This window comes from Fundulus heteroclitus, chromosome 1 (genome assembly GCF_011125445.2).
Source record: "Fundulus heteroclitus isolate FHET01 chromosome 1, MU-UCD_Fhet_4.1, whole genome shotgun sequence".
Lineage (NCBI taxonomy): Eukaryota > Metazoa > Chordata > Actinopteri > Cyprinodontiformes > Fundulidae > Fundulus > Fundulus heteroclitus.
Genome location: NC_046361.1, coordinates 21,945,082 through 21,964,372, shown reverse-complemented (window position 1 = coordinate 21,964,372; position 19,291 = coordinate 21,945,082). Strand labels below are relative to the sequence as shown.

The 19,291-nt window shown below is 41.5% G+C and overlaps 1 protein-coding gene across 1 annotated transcript; it reads left to right on the top strand.

Annotated features, from left to right (window-relative positions):
- Positions 1-1,552: 1,552 nt before the first annotated feature.
- calcoco1a (calcium binding and coiled-coil domain 1a) lies at positions 1,553-18,644 on the top strand. The gene is made up of 15 exons (XM_036137896.1): positions 1,553-1,720; positions 3,808-3,972; positions 6,628-6,730; positions 9,002-9,201; positions 9,310-9,522; positions 9,642-9,790; positions 9,867-9,936; positions 10,048-10,203; positions 12,192-12,446; positions 12,551-12,676; positions 12,929-13,024; positions 13,608-13,695; positions 13,880-14,127; positions 14,451-14,542; positions 16,916-18,644. Exons 2-15 carry the CDS (start codon positions 3,841-3,843, stop codon positions 16,941-16,943), a joined length of 1,956 nt encoding a protein of 651 aa, XP_035993789.1. The 5' UTR covers positions 1,553-1,720; positions 3,808-3,840; the 3' UTR covers positions 16,944-18,644.
- The last annotated feature ends 647 nt before the right edge of the window (positions 18,645-19,291 follow it).

Sequence of the window (19,291 nt, the reverse complement as noted above, 5' to 3'; positions counted from 1 at the left end):
ATACGCTTCCCATTTTTAGGTGATGGATGGCCTAGTTCTGCTTTAAGTTCAAATCTTAGGATGTCATTTTATACCCTAATCCTGCATTAAACTTCTCTGCAGCTTTAGCCCTGACCTGCCTGCTGTGTCCCTTGATCTTTGTGATGGTGTTTGTTCACTAAGGTTATCTGACAAACCTGTGAGGCCTTCAAAGAACAGCTGGCTTTATACTGAGCTTAAGAATCCCACACAGGCGGAGAAGTGGGTTTTATTTAGTTGTATCAGATTGAAGAGGACTGAAATCAGAAGCAGGTCATGCTATTTAAATATTAATTTATAAGTATTTTTTTATATTACAAAAAAAAGTACAATAAAATACATTGCAGTTTGTGTTTGTAACGTGACAAAAAGTTTGAAAAAGTTCAAGGGATATAAATACTTTTGCAAGGGACTACATTATCCATTTTCCTATTTCACACACCTCGTAAAAAGCAATAAAAAAGAAAAGACAAGAAAAGAAAAGAAAAGAAAGAGAGGGTGCAGAGTTTACATCGCTAATCACTGAGATGGTTTGAGCAGAGGTAACATGTGCTCCATGCTTGAGGCGCATACGTAACAACCTGAATGTAAAAGTGTGGCCTAGAATTTTCAAAAACTGTACTGCCACCTGCTGTCCGGCGCCATCACGTCATTGTGCTTCAGAAAAAGAAAACAAAAACAAATGCTCCCTCCATGAAACAAGTCACTCAATGAGACAAAATGAGGAGCTCCCAAAAAGGCATCCAGTCTCTCCAAAAAGTAGAATTGGTGTTTTGTTTGTTTGTTTGTTTGTTTTGTTTTTGTAAGATTAAAGCTAAAATCGGATTTGTAAATTAAACAGAGTGGATGCCCTTAAACAGAGCAGGGGTCAGAGGGATTTAGGATTTAAGTAAACGCTGATAGGCTATCTTATTTTAAAAACACCCGTCCATTGTCCGTACCCGCTTATCACTGCTGGTGTCTGTCTCCAGCGAGAGGCAGGGACTCACAGGTCGCCTTTACCCCACAGGGCAACACCGATTAACCTGATAGCCATGTCTCTGGAAGCCGCAGCATGGAAGAAATATACCTTCATTAGTACCCAGAGAAACCCCCACGCACAGGGCGAACACGCAAACTCCACGCAGAATGACTTTAAAAAAAAAACATTTAATAACATTTAGAACATATAACAGTGGGGGAAAGATTCAAGCCATTAAACTTATTAATACATGCGCAGTAACTGAGGAAATGCGTGTTCTTCAACAATAACAGTGGGAGTGCTTCTTTCCATCGCTGCCGTCGCTGGTTTCCTTTCCTTCATCGCAAAGCCTTGTGATTGGTCCATCAGTGTGACACGTGTCGGCCGGGGCCGCTTGAGGCTCTTTCCGGTGAGAAAAACAACGCGGCGTGCCGAGCAGCATCGCGTTACGTTCATCCTGGGGCTTGTAGTCCCGGATCCCCTTACCTACCGTAATTCCAGCTGTTTGAGGAACAACAGCTCCCACAATCCCACGGCGAAGCTTGACGCTGTCGTGCTTATGTTGGCTTTGTTATGTGTCTTTTTTTTTTTTTTTTGTTATTGTTTCGGGTTACTGGGGGAGCTGGGTCCAAGCTGTCCTGCATGTGTGTCCCCCCTTGGTTTTGTTTAGGACTACAGGCGCCCTGACTCGCACGCAGACGCGTTGACCAGCCCGTCAGGGGAGAGTAACGGGCTTTCAAGGTAAGAGACACTTCACGGAGGAGTCGAGGTAAAATGTGCGCAGATGTTTTTTTTTCTCTCTTTACCTAACCAAGCCTGGTAACTAAAACAATTATACCAAATAGGCAATTATTAGTAATTATATATTAACTACCAATTACAAATGCTGCGTTTATATGTTATTTTTAAATGAATAATAAACTTGCATCGTGTCTGTCTGGCTCAGTGATTCTCCCCCGACATGCGCTGCTTTCTGTAGGGCCTCAAGCCTCCTGCCAGTGTAATATGAACCCTCAGAAAGCGGCTGTGCGTTTTCAGCTGTAATCTGTAATTACCGGATGTATCTGCAGTAAATCTCCCACGCATACACTTAGTCGTATACTTCTTCCGAATTGGTAAACTGAAAGATCTTGGAAAGCTTTAAGCTTGCATTGTAAGCATGATGCAAAGAAAGTTATGAGCCATTCGCAATTTGTACAGCATATTCAGTTCTGTTGTTGTTTTTGCCCTTGCTATATATATTCTCCTGCACAGCGATTGATGTTTGTTGTGTTAGGTAAAAAAAATATACCTGCCTTTTGTCATGACGAGGCACAGCTGATACAGCGCAAAGTTTTTACCCTCCTGCCCCCTCCCCCCACTCTTTTTTTTCTCAGTTTGTCAGGTTACATCCGCAATGGATTATATTGGGATGCTACAGACCAACACACAGCGCTATATATTGTGAAAGGGAGGGAAACAAATTGTTTGGAGATAAAAAAATAAAAAAAAATCCATAAATGTAGCACGCATTTACATCCAGCCCGGGCCTGAATCGATGCTGCGTGGAACCACTTTCCGCTTCAGTGCAAGTCTTCTGGGGTTTGTCTCTTTGCGCATGTAGAGAGACAAATGTTTGCTATTTAATCTATGCAAAATAGCCCTGCCTAAGTCAGAAGGAATGGAGAGCATCTTTGACCTGCTACTTTTATGTCTTACCAAAATGTCCTATTAGATTTAGGTCTGGGCTTTAACTAGGCCATTCTTAAACACTGACATGCTGTGATCTAAACTACTAAAATGGACATCTGGCTTTAGGTTTAAGGCCTATACAAGCTCTGCCAGAACAGATTTTTTTTTATTATTCAATGTAGTTAGAACAAGAAAAAAGTTATTTCTGGCCAAGACATTTCATACCTCACAAGAATGCAAGTGCAGAACTCCTAGCACATCTTCATATGATCCTCCCACTGCTGCATTTCCAAGTGTAACAACCACGTTGGCTTCCACTTTTTGACCAGTCACACAACATTTGTCAGATACCACAAGACACCACAAAACATGTTTTTCTGTTCTTGCAAACTATGTATAGGCATTTAGGTTTGTTGTCTTGCTGGATAGTGAACCTCTGACCCATTCTCAGCGTGGGTTATAATAGGTTTTCCTTCAGGTTTGGTCTATATTTGGCTCCATCTACCTTCCCATCAACTCTGATCGGCTTTCCTTTTCAGATTTGAATTTGCAAAATATACTAAAAAACACGTAGCTTTTTGCTTCCAATTGATAATCATTCATCACTTTGTGTTAGTCTGTCACAAAAAAAAAATCTAATTGAAATAGATTAACGTTTGGGCCAGTCGTGGAAAAATTCAAAAGGTATGAATACGTTTCCGAGGCACTGTAGCCGCTATAGTCGCTTAAAGAGACAGTAGTACAATAATGATGCAGACAGGATTGTGACATTTCTGTGAAGTAACTGGCTGTAAAATGTGAGTCTTACACACTTTTTACAGCATGCTTACACGTAATAAAGTACAGTAACAATTTATTTATTTATTCACGACGACCAAAATAGCCACTGCGACAAACTTCTAACATGCCAATGTTGCTTAAAGCCCGTCCTGTCATAGAGGCTTAGCTCTGGTGTCCTTTCCTCAAGTGCACTCTCAGTCAGGCTATCTTCTTACACTGAATAAATATTCAGTGGCTTCTGCTTGCTCATGTTTGCTCACCAGCTGTCACCTTCTTTCCCATCTCACGTCTGATCCAATGCGGCCTTTGCAAATCTTAGCTTTTTTTAGTAAACAATCCAAAGCTTACTGACATTTTGTTTTACTCTTTTCTTTTAGGTATAAAGTAGCCTGCCATTGTTTTGTGTTGCCATGGACAAGGCTTGGCGGGTGGAGTTTCGAAACGTAGGCTGCACGTACTTCCCTCAGAGCAGAGTCGACTGCCACTACACGCTGAGCTCGCAGCACAGCTGGACCAGCAGCGACTGGGTCGGGCTCTTCAAGGTATCGCTACCCTGAAAAAAAGGTCCTAAAAATCACCAGAAACGGAAGTCTGGAAAAATTTGCCTTTAAGAAAAGTTATTTTCTTAAAAAAAAAGAAAAATGCTCTAAACAACTGGAGTATTTTCACATTGAACGTACCTAAAAGATGGAGATCACCTTTGGTTCCATCAACTTCAAGCATTTGGTTCAATGTTTGAGCGCCAAGTGTGCTGGTTTTTGACTCAGCAAGAACCCACACATGTGACCATGCTCATCTCCGGCTCCGAGCGTAGGCTGTCATGCCTGATGTGACAGCTCAGGTTTCGTAATAATTGCTTGGTGTAGGTATGAGCCAGTTACTGGTATAAAGATATCTCAAGGTTTTAAAAATGTTGTGGTTTCAAAAACCTCTATCATACCACTAATATAGTGTCAATTACCGAGACGCCAGAGAAGGAGGTCCATAAAGTCACCAGTACCCCTCCACCAAAGGTGCACTGTCTTTCAGCTGGCTAAAGGAAGTCGAGATCTCACCATGCTTACAAATAAGAATAAATTATACTTTTAGCTGTGAAAAACATGGACACTCATTGTGTGGGAACTAAAAGTCAGATTGTTATACAGTTTCATGTTATGACAAACAGGCATATCTATCTCTGCAACAGGCATGTTTACTTGAAAGCTATTAAGCAACATTTTAAGCTATAATTTATCTTAGGTCTATTAAAAACAATAAAATCTGTAAAAAAAAAAAAAAAGTTTGCGCTTGTGTCATTTATTTCTGAAAAGTGCTATTGTGGTGGATGGAAAAAAGAAAAAGGTGGCTGTCTTGTTCGACTCCACAAAAAGCGTGTCATTGATTTTCATTGGAGCACATCGCAGACCGCTTTTTGTTTTTCTTTCTCAAAGACTCCTTACCAATCAAAATCTTCAGCTGTAAGAAACAGTGCATAGTATAGAAAAAAGCACAAGATGCAAAAAAAAAAAGAAAAACATCTCAAAAGATGAATTGTGTGATTAATATGTAAGAGTCTGATTTATTCTACAAATAAAGTTTGATTAAATTAATGTTTTAATTTGTAGAGTCATTCAACAATAGAGCATCGTATTTTAGTAACAGATGGAATACCTTTTGCTTTTTAAGATTCTGTCATATATTTTTGATTTAAATTCCTATGCAATAATGTGTTTTTATTTAAAGGGGACATAGCACGCAAATTCCACTTTTTTAGCCCTTAAATACATTTTGTTGTTTACTGGGAGTCTCCAGGAGTGCAGAAATTTTTTAATTCTATATCTCCGGGAGCTGCGTAGATGTCTTTATAATCTGTTTGGCTCATATATTTTAAGCCCTTCACTTTTCTCTTTTCTTTATTACGTTTTTGAACAATTACATCACAGTATTTGCTGCGGATCTGCTAAACAAGGTCACGGACTTCCGGTTCAACCCAGTCTCAATAAAAAGCAGGTACTATTCACGTTGATCCACAGGGGGAAAGGTAGTATTGTCACAATTTGGCTCCTCAATACGTTTTGGTTCTACGCTTCATTTGGCCTGTTCATTTACTGTGGCTTGAAACCAGGTCACGTGACATTCAAGTTTTCAACCCAGAAAAAAAATTAAATAAAAAAGAACATGGCTTTAATGGGAAAGTAAACATTTAAGCAAAACAACTGCGTTTATATGCATTTTGATTACATTTCTAGCGAGAAGTATGCATAATATATTAATAATCTTCGTTCAGGGAAGGTAAACAACCTTTCCTTTATTAGGTTCGCCGAAGCTTTCAGTGCATTTCTCAGAAAGACGTGAAGCAGTCATGTTGCTAGGCGGTTGCCAAGGACTCTGTTACGTGCGTTGACTTCCACGTTCATAAAAATCAATATTTAAGAAAAAACACAGCAGTGCTATGCTTTTTGATGACATCTCTAGCAAAACATAATCATAATATATTTAAAATCTTTGTTCAGGGGAGATAAACAATCTTTCATTTATTAGTTTCGCCGAAGGTTTCAGTGTCACGTGTTGTACCGCGTGTAGGCCGTGCCAAAAGCAAGGACGCATTCCATTTACTCTATATTCATCCGCCGTATTTATAGAGGGAAATTTAAAGACAGGATCTGCAATTCTTTACATTTTTATGACATTTCTCACAAAAGTATGCATAATATTTCCATAATATTATTGTAGGAAGTGTAGATAATTTTTCGTTTAGTAGTTTTCCTAACACCAACCCTAACTCATTTTTTAAGGCTGTTTCAATGGAGGCCGCTATCTTTTTTTTTTTTTTTGTCTTCAAAACTTTTATTGAAAATTATAAGAATTACTGTTGAAGAGTCATCAAGAACATTAATCAACACACAATCATAACACAAAGTGCCAGGGGGGGTGCATAACTCAGTTTTATATAGACCACCACTGAATGATCTTAAAAGCATGATATGTCCCCTTTAAGGCTGCCTTACCTTGAGAATCCCATACCTTCCTATAGATAGTTTGGAGCTTGTAAACGTTTTTTGGAAATTTACATTTTAACTTAGGTTTCAAAAGGGATGCTCAGCTGTAAAAATTAGGGTCTGTAAAAGTGTGGAATTTTAAAGTAAAAGAACCCTGAACTGAACGAACTGCATTTATTTAACTAAGCGATAACAACGCGTGTCTGTGTTCCTCCTCAGGTGGGATGGTCGTCAGTGAAGGACTACCAAACCTTCGTCTGGGCTGTGGCCCCGGCCGATTATCAGGAGGGCTCGGAGGTCAACTGCTGCGTGCACTTCCAGGGTACTCACGTCTGTGTATTTCTTGTTCATAGTTCCAGTGAATCCTTACTGGGAGAAGCAGATAAAGCGCATAAAACCTTCAACAAGAGATTGTTACTTCTATAAATTGACTGTTTTCGTTGCAAATCATGTGGCGCATGTGAGACAATGTTTATTTCTGACTTGGAAGAGAAATTTCCCAGAAGAATAGGAAGAAAGAAACATCCTGTGCAGAAGACAAATATCCTGCCTGGCTTTGTCTCCGACACAGAAAGTCTCTGTCACGGCTTGGATTCATTTCTGTACTAAGCAGGGGGTTGAGTAATGAGAATGACAAAAACAATGGCTTAAAGCCTCTTCTGCTGACTGCTGCTGCTGCTACTCCCTGGAGAATACACTGTGCACTTTGTCCTGTGTGTTGGTGGGGGTGGGGGGGTCAGGCCGGTTCTCCGTGAGGGGCACGTGTGCTGCAGGTATGGCAAAGAGCCAGGGCAGATTCAGTGTGTGGTCAGTGTCATTCCTTATGAGCAGAAGATAACATTAACAAAGTCACAGGAGAGAACTCATAGCATCATGTCAGCCACGATGCTATAAATTTGATCTTAGCACGCGGCGCATAAACTTTGGTTTTAATTCATCCTTCAAGGCTGTTTCCATCCAGACTTCTAGCATGTGATGTAAAAAACTATCACTTTGTGCGAATAACATAACTCTTAGTGGAATGGATTGTGGGACACAGATATACCAATGGCTGTTATCTTAAAACATTGATAGATTTTAGACACAGGAACAAAACCTGGAAGAGGAAGAAAGAGTGAAAGCAGAAAATCATCCGAAAGTCTTTTTTTTTTTTTTTTGCACACATAGATCTTATCTTAAATCTATAGCAGATATTTTAGCCATTTTAAATGAAAACAGCATAAAATAACCGTTTTATTTTTTAAATAGCCCCAGATCTTGTAAAGGGAGACATTTAAAAATAGATGTTTCTTTAAAAAATGCATTATGGTGCCAAGATGTCATTACAATTCCGCGTTGACTTAAAAACAAGCTGTTTTGTTTCTGTTGCAGCATTTTGAATCGTCTTGTTACTGAAAAGTGCTGTATAAATAAACTTGCCTTCTCTTGCCTTGCCTTGTTGGATTTTATACAATCCCTTCCTGCTTCACTAAACCTCCAATAAGTCAGAAGAAGAAGAAATTAAAAAGGGTCATTTGAAAACATGGTGCACTGTGACAGTGCAACTTCACACGGGTGAGCAGAGATTGTTTCAGCTCTGTTACACAGAAAATAGAATACTTTTTTCCTAAATCAGAGAAGTGCTGCAGATTGTGTTTGGAGGAGAAACATAGTTCCCCCGTGTTGCTGCATTAACAACTAGTTATCTTGTGATATTGACTGTGTTTTAATCATTTCTAGCTCCAAATCCTAAATACTTTGATAAATTCTGAACTGAATGTTTCAGCACTGAACAGAGATTTGTTGAAACACACTTTTAATGCCGCCTTAGATTACTGGTCTCAGTCACACGGCCACTTCAGATCAAGACAGGCAGGACCACAAAACAACCACTAATCGAACTAAGGAGGGGGGGGGGGTTGTTCCCTCATTTTAGATGCTCTAAAACACACTTTGTGACTTTTGAAACATTTACTCTATATCATAAAAAGGAGATCTATTTTTTGTCTTCAAAATACATATTTTTAATTTCTTCCCGTTCTTGTGAACCCAAAGCCGTGTGTCGTCTTGTGTCGTGGATTCAATGCATTGTTGCACTTCTAGTGGTGCAATGTCACGTTGGTAGAGGTTCATCTCAGGCTGGTGTAGTTTATGAAAACAAATACTTATGGCTTTCTGTTTTAAAATAAAGTTGGACCTCGTTTTAATGCATCATTTTTTTCCCTTTCTTCCACAAGTCCAGAATCACTCCAGTGAGTGGAAACTTTTGAAAAGGGGTGGTGCGGTTTGACAGAGAGTAACAAGGCTGCAGGAATTTGTGTAAATTACCAGAGCAGAACGTTTGTGACCTTTAATAGATGATTTCCAGATTTAGCTGCCGCTGGAACAAAGTTGGCCAAAAGTGCACAGCCAGTATATAAAAAGTTCCTACTGAAACAAAACTTTTAAAGAAAAGGAAATTAAATCAAACATGAACAGAATTCCACAAAATCAACTAATTGCATTGTCATTCATTTTCCTTTGATACAAATTAAATATAAAAAAAACAGGGCCCCACTGAATCTTTCTCTGATAATTGATCATTTTTAATGAAACTTTGTTTCCTCGTTCTCAGCCTCCTACCTGCCCAGGCCCAGCTCCCAGGAACATGAGTTTGTATACGTTGATGCTAAAGGAGAAGTGTGCTCCCGCAGCTCCAAATTCACTTTCTGTGCCCCAAAGCCTCTTGAGGACATGGTGACTCTCGAGGAGTCCCACGGTGAGGACGAAGGCGCAGACATGCTGCTGGTAATACCCCGGGCCGAACTGCTGCAGGTGAGCCTGAGCCTGAAAACGGCAATAAATCACGCTGATGAAGCACTGGGTCGTCGTATGCCATTTAGTGGCACAAAACGAGCCCGTGTTTGTCCTGTCTCCTGTCAGAATCGGTTGCAGGAGTGTCTGCGGGAGCGGGCTGAGCTGCTGCGCGTGCAGGAGGCGGCAAAAAAGCTCCGGGAGAGAGACGGGGAGGACTACAAGAGAGAGAGGCAGGAATGGGACCGACAGCGCAGGGCGTTGGAGCGTGAGGTCGGCAGGCTGAAGGAGGAGCTGACGCAGAGTCGTCGGAAGATTGAGGAGCTGGAGAGGAAGCGGAAGGTGGTGAATTAAGCTCCGGCAAACTTTTCTCTGTCCCCTCACGTTTTCTTTTTACGTTGTGTCTTTCTTCACTTTACCAGAAATTTAGAAAAATGAACTTACAGATTCTGCTGTTTCAGGACGAACAGGCTTTTGGAGAGTGTTTAAGCCAGCAGAAAGCTGCTTTGATGGATGCCAAGGCAGCGAAAGAGCAGCTTATCGGAGAGCTTGAGGAGGACATCAAAACACTGACGCAAAGGGCTGTGGAAAGAGAAACAGAATTAGAGAGGTTTGACAGTGTTTTTCTGCTTTTATTAGGGTCTCGTGAATTGTTTTGACTCCAATAACCAAATGTGTGTTTGCAGAATGAAAGAAAGAGCCAAGAGGGCAGTTGCCTTAAGGAAAGAAGAGGAGAGTGAAAGAAAAGGCTTGCAGGTATTTTCTGCTTAAACCACGAAACGATATAAACCTGAAGTCTCTGTTGGCCTTTTCTTAAAAATCTGTCTTTGATTTCTCCAATTTGGCCCACTTCTCCCCGTCTGTTAGAACAAGCTGGATCAGACTGAAGCAGAGCTCAGAAGTCTGTCCAAGGAGTTCCAGGTTCTCAGGAACTCCCTGGCCCAGAGAGACACCAGCGCCCTGCTGCTGCAGAACACCATCACCACCCTCACCCAGAAACTCACCACTGCTCACAGGAAGGAGGTCAGATATTTAAAGTGCTCGCACATTTTCAAGGTTCCTACGCAATCAGACATGTTTGGAATTCGATTTCAGTCTCTTCCAGCTCTGGTTAAGTATGAAAATATGTCATCCAACCGTCCATCCATCCATCTCTTCTTCCATTCCTTCATAAATCGCTCTGTCCACCTCTTACTCTATCCATTGATCCATCCGGCCATTCCTCCATCCCTCATCCAGTCAACCATACATCCACTTGTTAATCCATCTGTCTGTCCTTCCTTCCATCTCTATCAGTCCATTCCTTCATCTGTCTCTATATCTGTCCATCATCCATTAGGTCTTTCCATCCATCTGTCCACCCATGCGTTGTACATGGATCCTTCCACTTCCTCACAGCCTGGATTTTGACCAGTCTAAAAAAGAAAGTTGTTTTGTTAGGACAAATGCCTAATTTAAGCCCTCACATGAAAGTGGAAGAGAAAGCACTTCTCTTGTTTTTTTGTTCCTTCTATTAATGCTTGATATTAACATTTCATTAAAGTACAACATGGTTTTGGTGTAATACACTAGTGAGCACTGCAGCTCAATTCACAGGCTACGCAGTTGGTAGCGCTGTTGCCTTGCAGCAAGAAGGTCCAGGATACCCGGTACCTGGGAATCGGTGCTGGTACTCAAAACAACCTATTTTCTGTACTTTTATGTGTGTTTATGTGTCAATAAGGGATGGGTACTGAATTCGGTACTTTTATAGGTATCGACCAAATCGGTTCCTTAGATTAGAAGTATTCCAACCGCTGGTCTTCCACTTCGCCTCACAACGATTGCAGCGAGCGTAATCTGCAGCGGATTTTGAAACGCTTTCTTCACTGCTTTGTTGACCGGACCGGCGGCTACTGACGTCATTACGCTCTTGTGCGTGCAGTGCTGTGTTCATGTCCGGTATGAGAAATCAGCCACATTTCCTCTCCCTCGGTATCACAATGATGTGTTAAAGTACCGAAACATGTCACCGTTTGATTTAACATGAATAGGTACTCGGTTGTACTGACAGAATTCAGTAGCTACGTGTAAAGGTACTGAATTGGGCTATTCGGTTAACTGGTCTCTCCGAATTGCCCTTCGGTGTGAGTGTGTGCATTGTATGGTTGTTAGTCCAGTATGTCTCTGTGTTGCACTGTGATGGACTAGCGACCTGTCCAGGGTGTACTCTGGCTCTTGCCCACTGACCGCTGGAGACGGGCACCAGCCCCCCTGCGACCTTTTACGGATAAGCGGGTGTAGACCACTGAGCTATATTATACACTGGAGTGCTAATCACCATCTGTTTAAACGAGTCGCTGTGAAGCCACCAGCCGCGATATTGGTACTCCCTATTTCCCCCAGTAACTAAGGAATATGTGCGCTACATTATTGAATAACGAGGATTTTCTCATGTTCAGAGGGGGCTTAAGACTTTTAAAATGTCAAATGCCATATAGTATTATGTTATGTTCTAAAAATATCAAGTACTGAGAAAGTCATGTGCTGAAATATTTTGCATTTTATTCATTTATATATATATATATAACATTTATAAATATATAAATAACAAAATACAAAAATATATATTTACATATGTGTATACATATATATTCATATATACATATACACATACTTATATATACATATATATATATATATAATATGAATAACATGTAAAATATTTCAGCACCTAATTTCCTAGTAGTTGATAGTGTTAGTACATCCACTGACTGTAGAATTACCTGTGAAACGTTTTCACACAGCCAGAAAACTGCTTGTTGTTGCAACCAAATCCTATGAGATTCTGTGAGAGTAGGGAGTAGCAAGATGGCGGCCAGTGACTACAGTTTTTCGGCAAAATCAGCACTCCAGTGTATTATATAGCTCAGTGGTGTAGACACATAGATGGATGGATGGTTGGATCTCAAATCACTTCCTGTTTTGCCATGACGGTACCGACACGCGTCTTCTGATCACTTTATCAACAGACTGAAAGTGAAGCATCACTGAAGGAGATGCGGAGCCTACGGGAGCGGTTTCAGATGAGCGAACGCACCGTCGAGGGCCTTAAGAGCGACCTAAGCTCCCTGGCAGCCCAAAGGGATCACGTGCAGGCCGAGCTGCACCAGGTTCGAGTGCAGGCGGCCCAGCTGACCATTCAGCTTGCGGATGCCAGCATGGCCTTGAGAGAAGGACGAGCCAACTGGGCCCAAGAGAGGCAGACTCTGCAGCGCACTGCGGAGGTAACGTGTTTATTCAGACTGTAGTTGAGTCAGGCCATTACACACAATCAAAGGACTCCACTTTGACTAAGTGTTTTTATTGTTTGCGTGTGTCACCCCAACAGTTGGACCAGGAGCGCCTGGAGAAACTGAACACGGAGATGCAGAAGACGCAAGAGAGGCTGCAGGAGGAGAAGATGGAGAGGGTGAAGCTGGAGGTTGAGCTCGGTAGAGAAAAAGATTGCAACCGGGTGAGCGAGCAAGAGAGAGAGAGAGAGAGCGCGTCCACATTATGGCATCATTTTCTTTTCAATGTAGCAAAACACCTTGTGACAAAAGGGCCACTCAAACGTGACACAAACAGGAGGCGTATTGTCAAAAGAAAAATAAATTGTCAAGCGAAGTTCATAGTCAGTTAGCATGTTCACACCCCATTTGTTGCTTTATGAAAGAAATGATTCTGCCGTTGTTTGATGCTATTTTTATGGCACCCGGCCCCGCAGGTTCAGCTGAGCGAAGCCCGGAGGGAGCTGCAGGAGCTGAAAGCCAGCCAGAGGGTTGCACAGAAAGAGAAGGAACAGCTACGAGCCGAGAAACAGGTCAGCAGCAGAGGAGCGTCTTCTAACAGACATCTGTTTGAATTTAAGGAAAAAATCACTATTACTGTAATTACAATCATTAAGTGTTTTTTGCATGCTTCCTGTGTCATATAACCCGGGTTTTATAACAAATTCGTACCGATAACAACAAGAATGTCGGGGATGCTGCATATCCCAGGTGTTGCGGATCTTCTCTGTTGTTGCCTTCTTGTTATTGTGCTATATAAATAGTTTATTGCGCAATATAAAATGCCGGTTTTCAGGTCAGTCGGCGCTGCGGCTGTTAATGTGTCTGCACAGTTTTTTGTTGGCTAACCAGCTTCACATTTGCCAGCTGTAAAGCCAATAAACAATCAGAAACTGTATGTTCGGCAGCACTTAAAATGCACAAAAAAAGCAAATATTTGGGTATTCATGATGGCATAAGACTGCTGTATATATTAAAAGTTTTTTTATGTTTATTGTGCAACATTTTTTACCTGACTTTGGGTTGATGGCGTTAGATATCATACCGGCTATAAGGGTAATGGCTGAAGGAGCCCTGCTCGAGCTTGCGACATGAGCCGTGTAATTTCTGCCACAGGAGTTGATGGAGTACATCTGTCAGCTGGAGCAGAAGACGGGAACAGTGACCACTGCCAGGTGGGACGTCGCTCCCATTGCCTCCACAGGTGAATTGAGCTGCACATCAATCTCGTGTATGCCCCGCAGATGTGAACAATAAAAATGTCATTTGCTATCAGAGGGGAGAAGCACTAAATATCGCTCGGCGTGGCTTCTGTTGCGTGTGATGAGGGAGGCTCTGTGAGCGCTTGACGTGACCTCCTTCTCTGTGCCGACTAATCTTCCTGCCAGGGTGTCCTGAGACTCTGTTATCCGACTCGGAGGACGAGAGCCCGGAGGCTTTGCAGATCCTCCATCCGCCGAGATCTCTGGGGAAGTACAGCCTCTGCGAGCAAGGCCAGCCCGACTCCCTGCTCCTCTCGACCCCCCCTCTCTCCCCGCGGGACGTGGACAGGAGCGCGGTGGTCATCAACCAGCCCGCCCCGCTCTCCCTGCCGCACCAGGCCAACGCCGACACCCTGCCGCACAGCTCCGATTCGGTGAGAGACGCGCTATCGGAGCCGCTCGTTGTCACCGCGGCGTAATTATATGTGATAGTGAAAATGAGCTACGGCCGCCAACTAATAGCCATGCAGACCAGTTAAACGTGGGCAGTGGGTCGTTTGATATAGACATTATCTCATGGAAGCAATTAGGCTGCTAGTTGGCAAGTTATTCGGCTGTAATAGCTGCTGGAGAGATATGAGTTAACTGCCTGGTGTGTGTGTGTGTGTGTGTGTGTGTGTGTGTGTGTGTGTGTGTGTGTGTGTGTGTGTGTGTGTGTGTGTGTGTGTGTGTGTGTGTGTGTCATTCTGGTATTTAGGAGGAGGAATCTGATCCAGTTCAGCGGGGAAGGAGAAACTCCGAAGAGGAAACGGCGCTTCTGTTGCCTGAGTACAAGGACACATTTCTCAGGTACCAGCCTTCACTGCAAATACCCACAACCAGTACATGGAATATAGTAAAATAAATGTATTTTTTTTCCCCCAGGGTCACTTAGCTCTGACTTATGAATCTTTCAGAATATAAAAAAAAAATTTACATAACAGGTGAAAAGATATTAAACTGGATGTTTAGGATGTTTTTATAAGCAATCAGTCACATTTTGTTCCTCAAAACTTCACTAATTATAATATATATATATATATATATATATATATATATATATATATATATATATATATATATATATATATAAACGTGTAATGTTTTAAAGTTTACATAAACGGTATTGCCCTGATTTCTAAAGGTCTTTCGTTGTATTTCTTTTGACTTTAACTGTTATTTTATTTGTTTCCCAAATCACCTAATTGTGATTTATGAATCGTTTACATATAAAGAGGATTTGTATGGCCAAAGTATGGATATAACAGACAATTTGCCAACCTATGGGTAATTTGTTACCAGCAGTCTCAGCCACATGTGACTGGATTTGTTTCTGTTACGCTGTTACGCCTGAAGCTTTTTGTCCCAAACTTAAGTGACCTGCTAGTCTTTCTAATATTTTGGAGAATGAACCAGAGCTGTGTTAGCATATAACAGAGAGCTAATCAAAGAACCGGGTTTAAAACTGATTTTTAGGTACTTTGTTACCAGCAGTGTGTCACTATAGATGCATTTCCAATATTCTACCTTGGTCCTTGTTCTTCTGTAACTCCATTACCCTGAACCCTTATAATAGTTTTTTTCTTTATTTTTTCTTTGGACCTTGGCTGCTCTTTGTCTCCTTTTCAGTTCAGTATTCAACCAATCTGAGACAAATCATTTAGCTTTGACCTATAAAATATTCAGGTTTAAAAAGGCAGCAATATTCATGAGAAACTTGTCGCTATAAGAGTGTTTTCTTTCCCTTCCCTTCCCTTCCATGTTCATATCCCACTTCGTAATAAAACGTAAACGCTTTTCCAAAAATAGGGCTGTTTTTACATTGTTTTGTTATCTTTTGGCCAATGTCTGTGTCCTTTAAACACAAAAACTAACTTTTTGGTCGAATGAAAGATGATTTTAAATCTAAATCTGCCAGGAGTATGAATAATTTTGGGCTAAGCATAACTACGAATGTTAATTATTTAACCAATAAATAACACTTTCAGATTTATTTTTTTCACAGCAGTTGCACCCTGAAATTAAATTTAATTACTCCAAACATATTTATTCAGTTTTATCATTGCCCTTTTGTCCTCCCGATCCCTCAAAACATAAACACTGTAAAACACTCTAATATTGACTGAAGGTTTTAGTCTCATCATCTCCACTAAATGCAGAAAGCAGAAGTGTGAATTAAAATCTGTTTGTTAAAGTTAACAGAAGATCCAATGGATGACTACCTCAGTGAGTCAAGTCTGTTTTGGCAGCAATAGAGCGGTCCCTCTGTTGCCCCCTACTGGGCAGGTGGTCATAACGTTATACCGTATGGGTGTATGTCATCAGCTCAAGAACATAAAAATTTCAGACATGATACAGCAGTTTAAAAGAAACAGCTGTCAATGTCTTCAAAATGTCTAAAAAATACTAAAAAAGAGGAGTTTTTATCACAACAAGTTGAGCGAGTTGACAATTAATGTTAAAAATTCTGATTTACTTTAGGTATATAGCAAGAAAAGGTCCAAGGAAGCATGTGCGTATCTTTTTGTTATGCACGCTGATTTTAATAAACTCCAGTAACATCTTGACTTAGTTTGTGTCTACAGGGCAACTCTGTAAATCAACCCACTTTATACAGAAAGTTTTGATATGAAATATATTTTGTGCTGAAAAGTAGCGGGTGAGATCATAAAATATTTCTAGATCAATTAGTACATTAATTGTGCTGATTAAAGCCACAGCACCCGACTAACCTGTTCGTTACTCTTCCCCCCCACACACGTGGGTTTCAGGGCTTGCAAATGCACGCAGGCATACGCGGGGCATTATTTATGGTGACGGGCGAGCGATGGCTGGAAGATGGAAGCTTTGAATATGTGGTCATAAATGAAGTTGAGTCAGGGTGAAGCGGGGGAAACTGTCTGAGACAGAGGTGAGGCGCTGGAGGGGGGAGGCAGGATGGGAGGACGAGGGGACAGAGAGTGTGACAGGAAGCCGTAGCAATGATTTACCTGAGGGGTGTACCTCAGTCACGGGCCAATTTTCAGCATCGTTAAGGCTCCCGTTCTCCCACTCAGCCGCTCCTGCGGTCTGGCCTCCGCTTTTGACCGCAATGTGTGTCTCTTTCCGTTTTTCTTCTGTTTTTTCTTTTTTTTTACACCAACACAGACTCACAAACACTCTTGCCTTTGTGTCTTCCTGCAGCGATCTGGCGGACACCTCGCTATGGTGACGGGCGGACATCCAGCCAAGACAACAGCAAAAGCATTCAGAAAGCAAGAAGGGACTTTGTTTCCAGCTGCGTCGCAACTAACAAGCACATAAACAGCACATTAAAAACGCAAGACACAATGTTATATGCAATTACTCTGTATCTGCCACCAACCTTGTCCCCCCCACCCCCCCCACCCCGTAGACTGTTGTGTTATTGGCTCGGGCCGTGCCAGCGGCGGCAGGTCAACGCCGTGTTTATGGCTCGCAGAAGACCGTTGCTCAGCTCTAAGCTGCAGGAATTTTTTTTGGGGGGCCTGGCATTTGAGAGTTCGCAGGCGGGTAGCGGAATGATTCCCGTTGAATCATTGCAGCGTCGAGAGCTTTACGACGGATGTAATGTCGTTTTTATGGCGATTGTGATTAGGAGTCACGACGGGCTCTGTAATTATGATGTTTTGTGTAGACTCGGCTCTGCGGGAAATCGTGGCAAAGCTCTGCTCCAGCGTTAAATCCTCCGCCTCTGGTTGGGACACTTTTCATGGCAGCATAAAGAAACACCAGAGCGCCGTTGAAAAGGGGGAGGGAAGAAAAAAAAAATTGCAATAATGCAGGCTTATGACATCATATTTCTCCTCCCTTTATACAGACTTAAAATTTGATATGCACTTTTTTATAGAACAAAAATCAGAGATGATTCATACAGATGCAGTTAGGGCGACGGGGGCTTTCTTATGGGCAGTGTTTAGAATAAGTAAGCCTATTAACAGCTGCTAAGATAGATGCGACATGCTTTTCCCTACATGTCATAGTAAAATTCACATGCTTTTCAAGTCAGCCGCATTTTTTTTTTATTCAGCAATGAGCCACAATTTTGCTTTTATAATCAATAAAGCTGCTTGCTTATCATTTAAAGATCTTGTTCTTAAAGCTTAATATGCAGTCATCCACTTCCAAATTTGTGCCTAAATAATAAACTTAGAGTCGGCATTTAGGTGTTTCCTTCTGCTCTTATACTGCCTAATAAAGAGAACCGCTGCCTCCCTTTTTAATCAATGCTGTATGCATTTTTAATGGTTTCCTGTTTTAAAAATGAACTTGAGTTATGCTGCAAGTAAACTATATTCAGCTTCGGTTTGAAACGCCTCAGTCCGCGCAGCGTAGCATAAAGCAAAACTTTTCGGGCTTGCCTAAGGAAATTTGCTACCTTGATGCTTCATTTTATCTGCTGTATTTGCACCCTCTTTTTACTCTGGCCGAGTTTTTAGATGAAATATTGATACACGGAGACTCTGTATGTTTGTTACGCGTTTTTCCTGATTTATCCGAATATAAAGTTGTGGGGTCGTTGATCATATTTTGTAGCCTACATTTTGGTGTTTTTACTGTCCTTTTTTTTTTTCAAAGCGTTACACAAAGTTTTGGTGTTGCCGTTTCACTGTTGCTAAATACTGGTGCTAATCAAAGGGAATCATACACGCTGGTTATGTTTTGAGTTACGGTGTTTTGGAAAAATATTCATAGCCCTTTATCTCACCCCCATTATATCAAATTACAGCCAATGATAGATGATTTTACTTGTTACAAATAGCATCTTTAGGGGTGGGGTTTGCTTATTTCGTCCTATACCCCTGAACAAACTAAAAGAGTTACTAAGTGCTTTCAGAAGTCACCTCTGTATAAATACCGCTGGCGTGTGAAGGTCCCAGAGGTTTGCTAAACATATATTCATGTGGCTGAATGGCCCAGTCAAAGGCCAGATCTAAATCTTGCCTGACCTGAACATTAATGTTCAGAGACGGCTCTCCATTCAGTGCGACTGAGCCTAGGTGACTTTTCAGTGCAGTCGGTTGCACTGAATTTTATTTAGGGGGTATCGCAGAAAGTAGGGCTGAGGATAAAAGCGCTTTTATTTGTAAATGATCTCGAAAATCGTATCTTTTTTTTTTCTCCACTTCCCAATTATTCACTGCTCTTTTTTTTTTTTTTTTTTTTGGTCTATCGCAGAAAAAAATCCCAATACGCTACACTAAGGTTTGTTGTTGTTTAAAGTTCAGCGAGATACGAATACTTTTGGAAGGCGCTGGAGTTAGTAAAAACACTAAAAACATGAACGTGCGAAGGATTATTACCGTCAGAGACGAAATGGTCTGTTAATCCCAGCTTTTGTCACTGTGGTGTTGAGCATCCAATTAAGCAAACAAATAAGTTTGAACCTTTCGAATGCGTGGTGGTTTTCTCTGATCAAAGCACACAAGCTCTGTTTTCCAAAGTCCTTGTTTGTGGTCGAACTTTCTGTCTTGATGATGATTTATCCCTGTTTGCTTCCACTGAGAGCTCTCTGTGGCAAATTGGAGAAGAGCTCCAGTG

Bases quoted from the DNA above. Each gene is read 5' to 3' on its own strand.
- calcoco1a (XM_036137896.1), top strand. From the start codon at position 3,841: ATGGACAAGGCTTGGCGGGTGGAGTTTCGAAACGTAGGCTGCACGTAC. The intron at 9,523-9,641 runs GTGGTGAATTAA...CTGCTGTTTCAG, and splicing joins AGCTGGAGAGGAAGCGGAAG to GACGAACAGGCTTTTGGAGA. The intron at 14,128-14,450 runs GTGAGAGACGCG...TCTGGTATTTAG, and splicing joins TGCCGCACAGCTCCGATTCG to GAGGAGGAATCTGATCCAGT.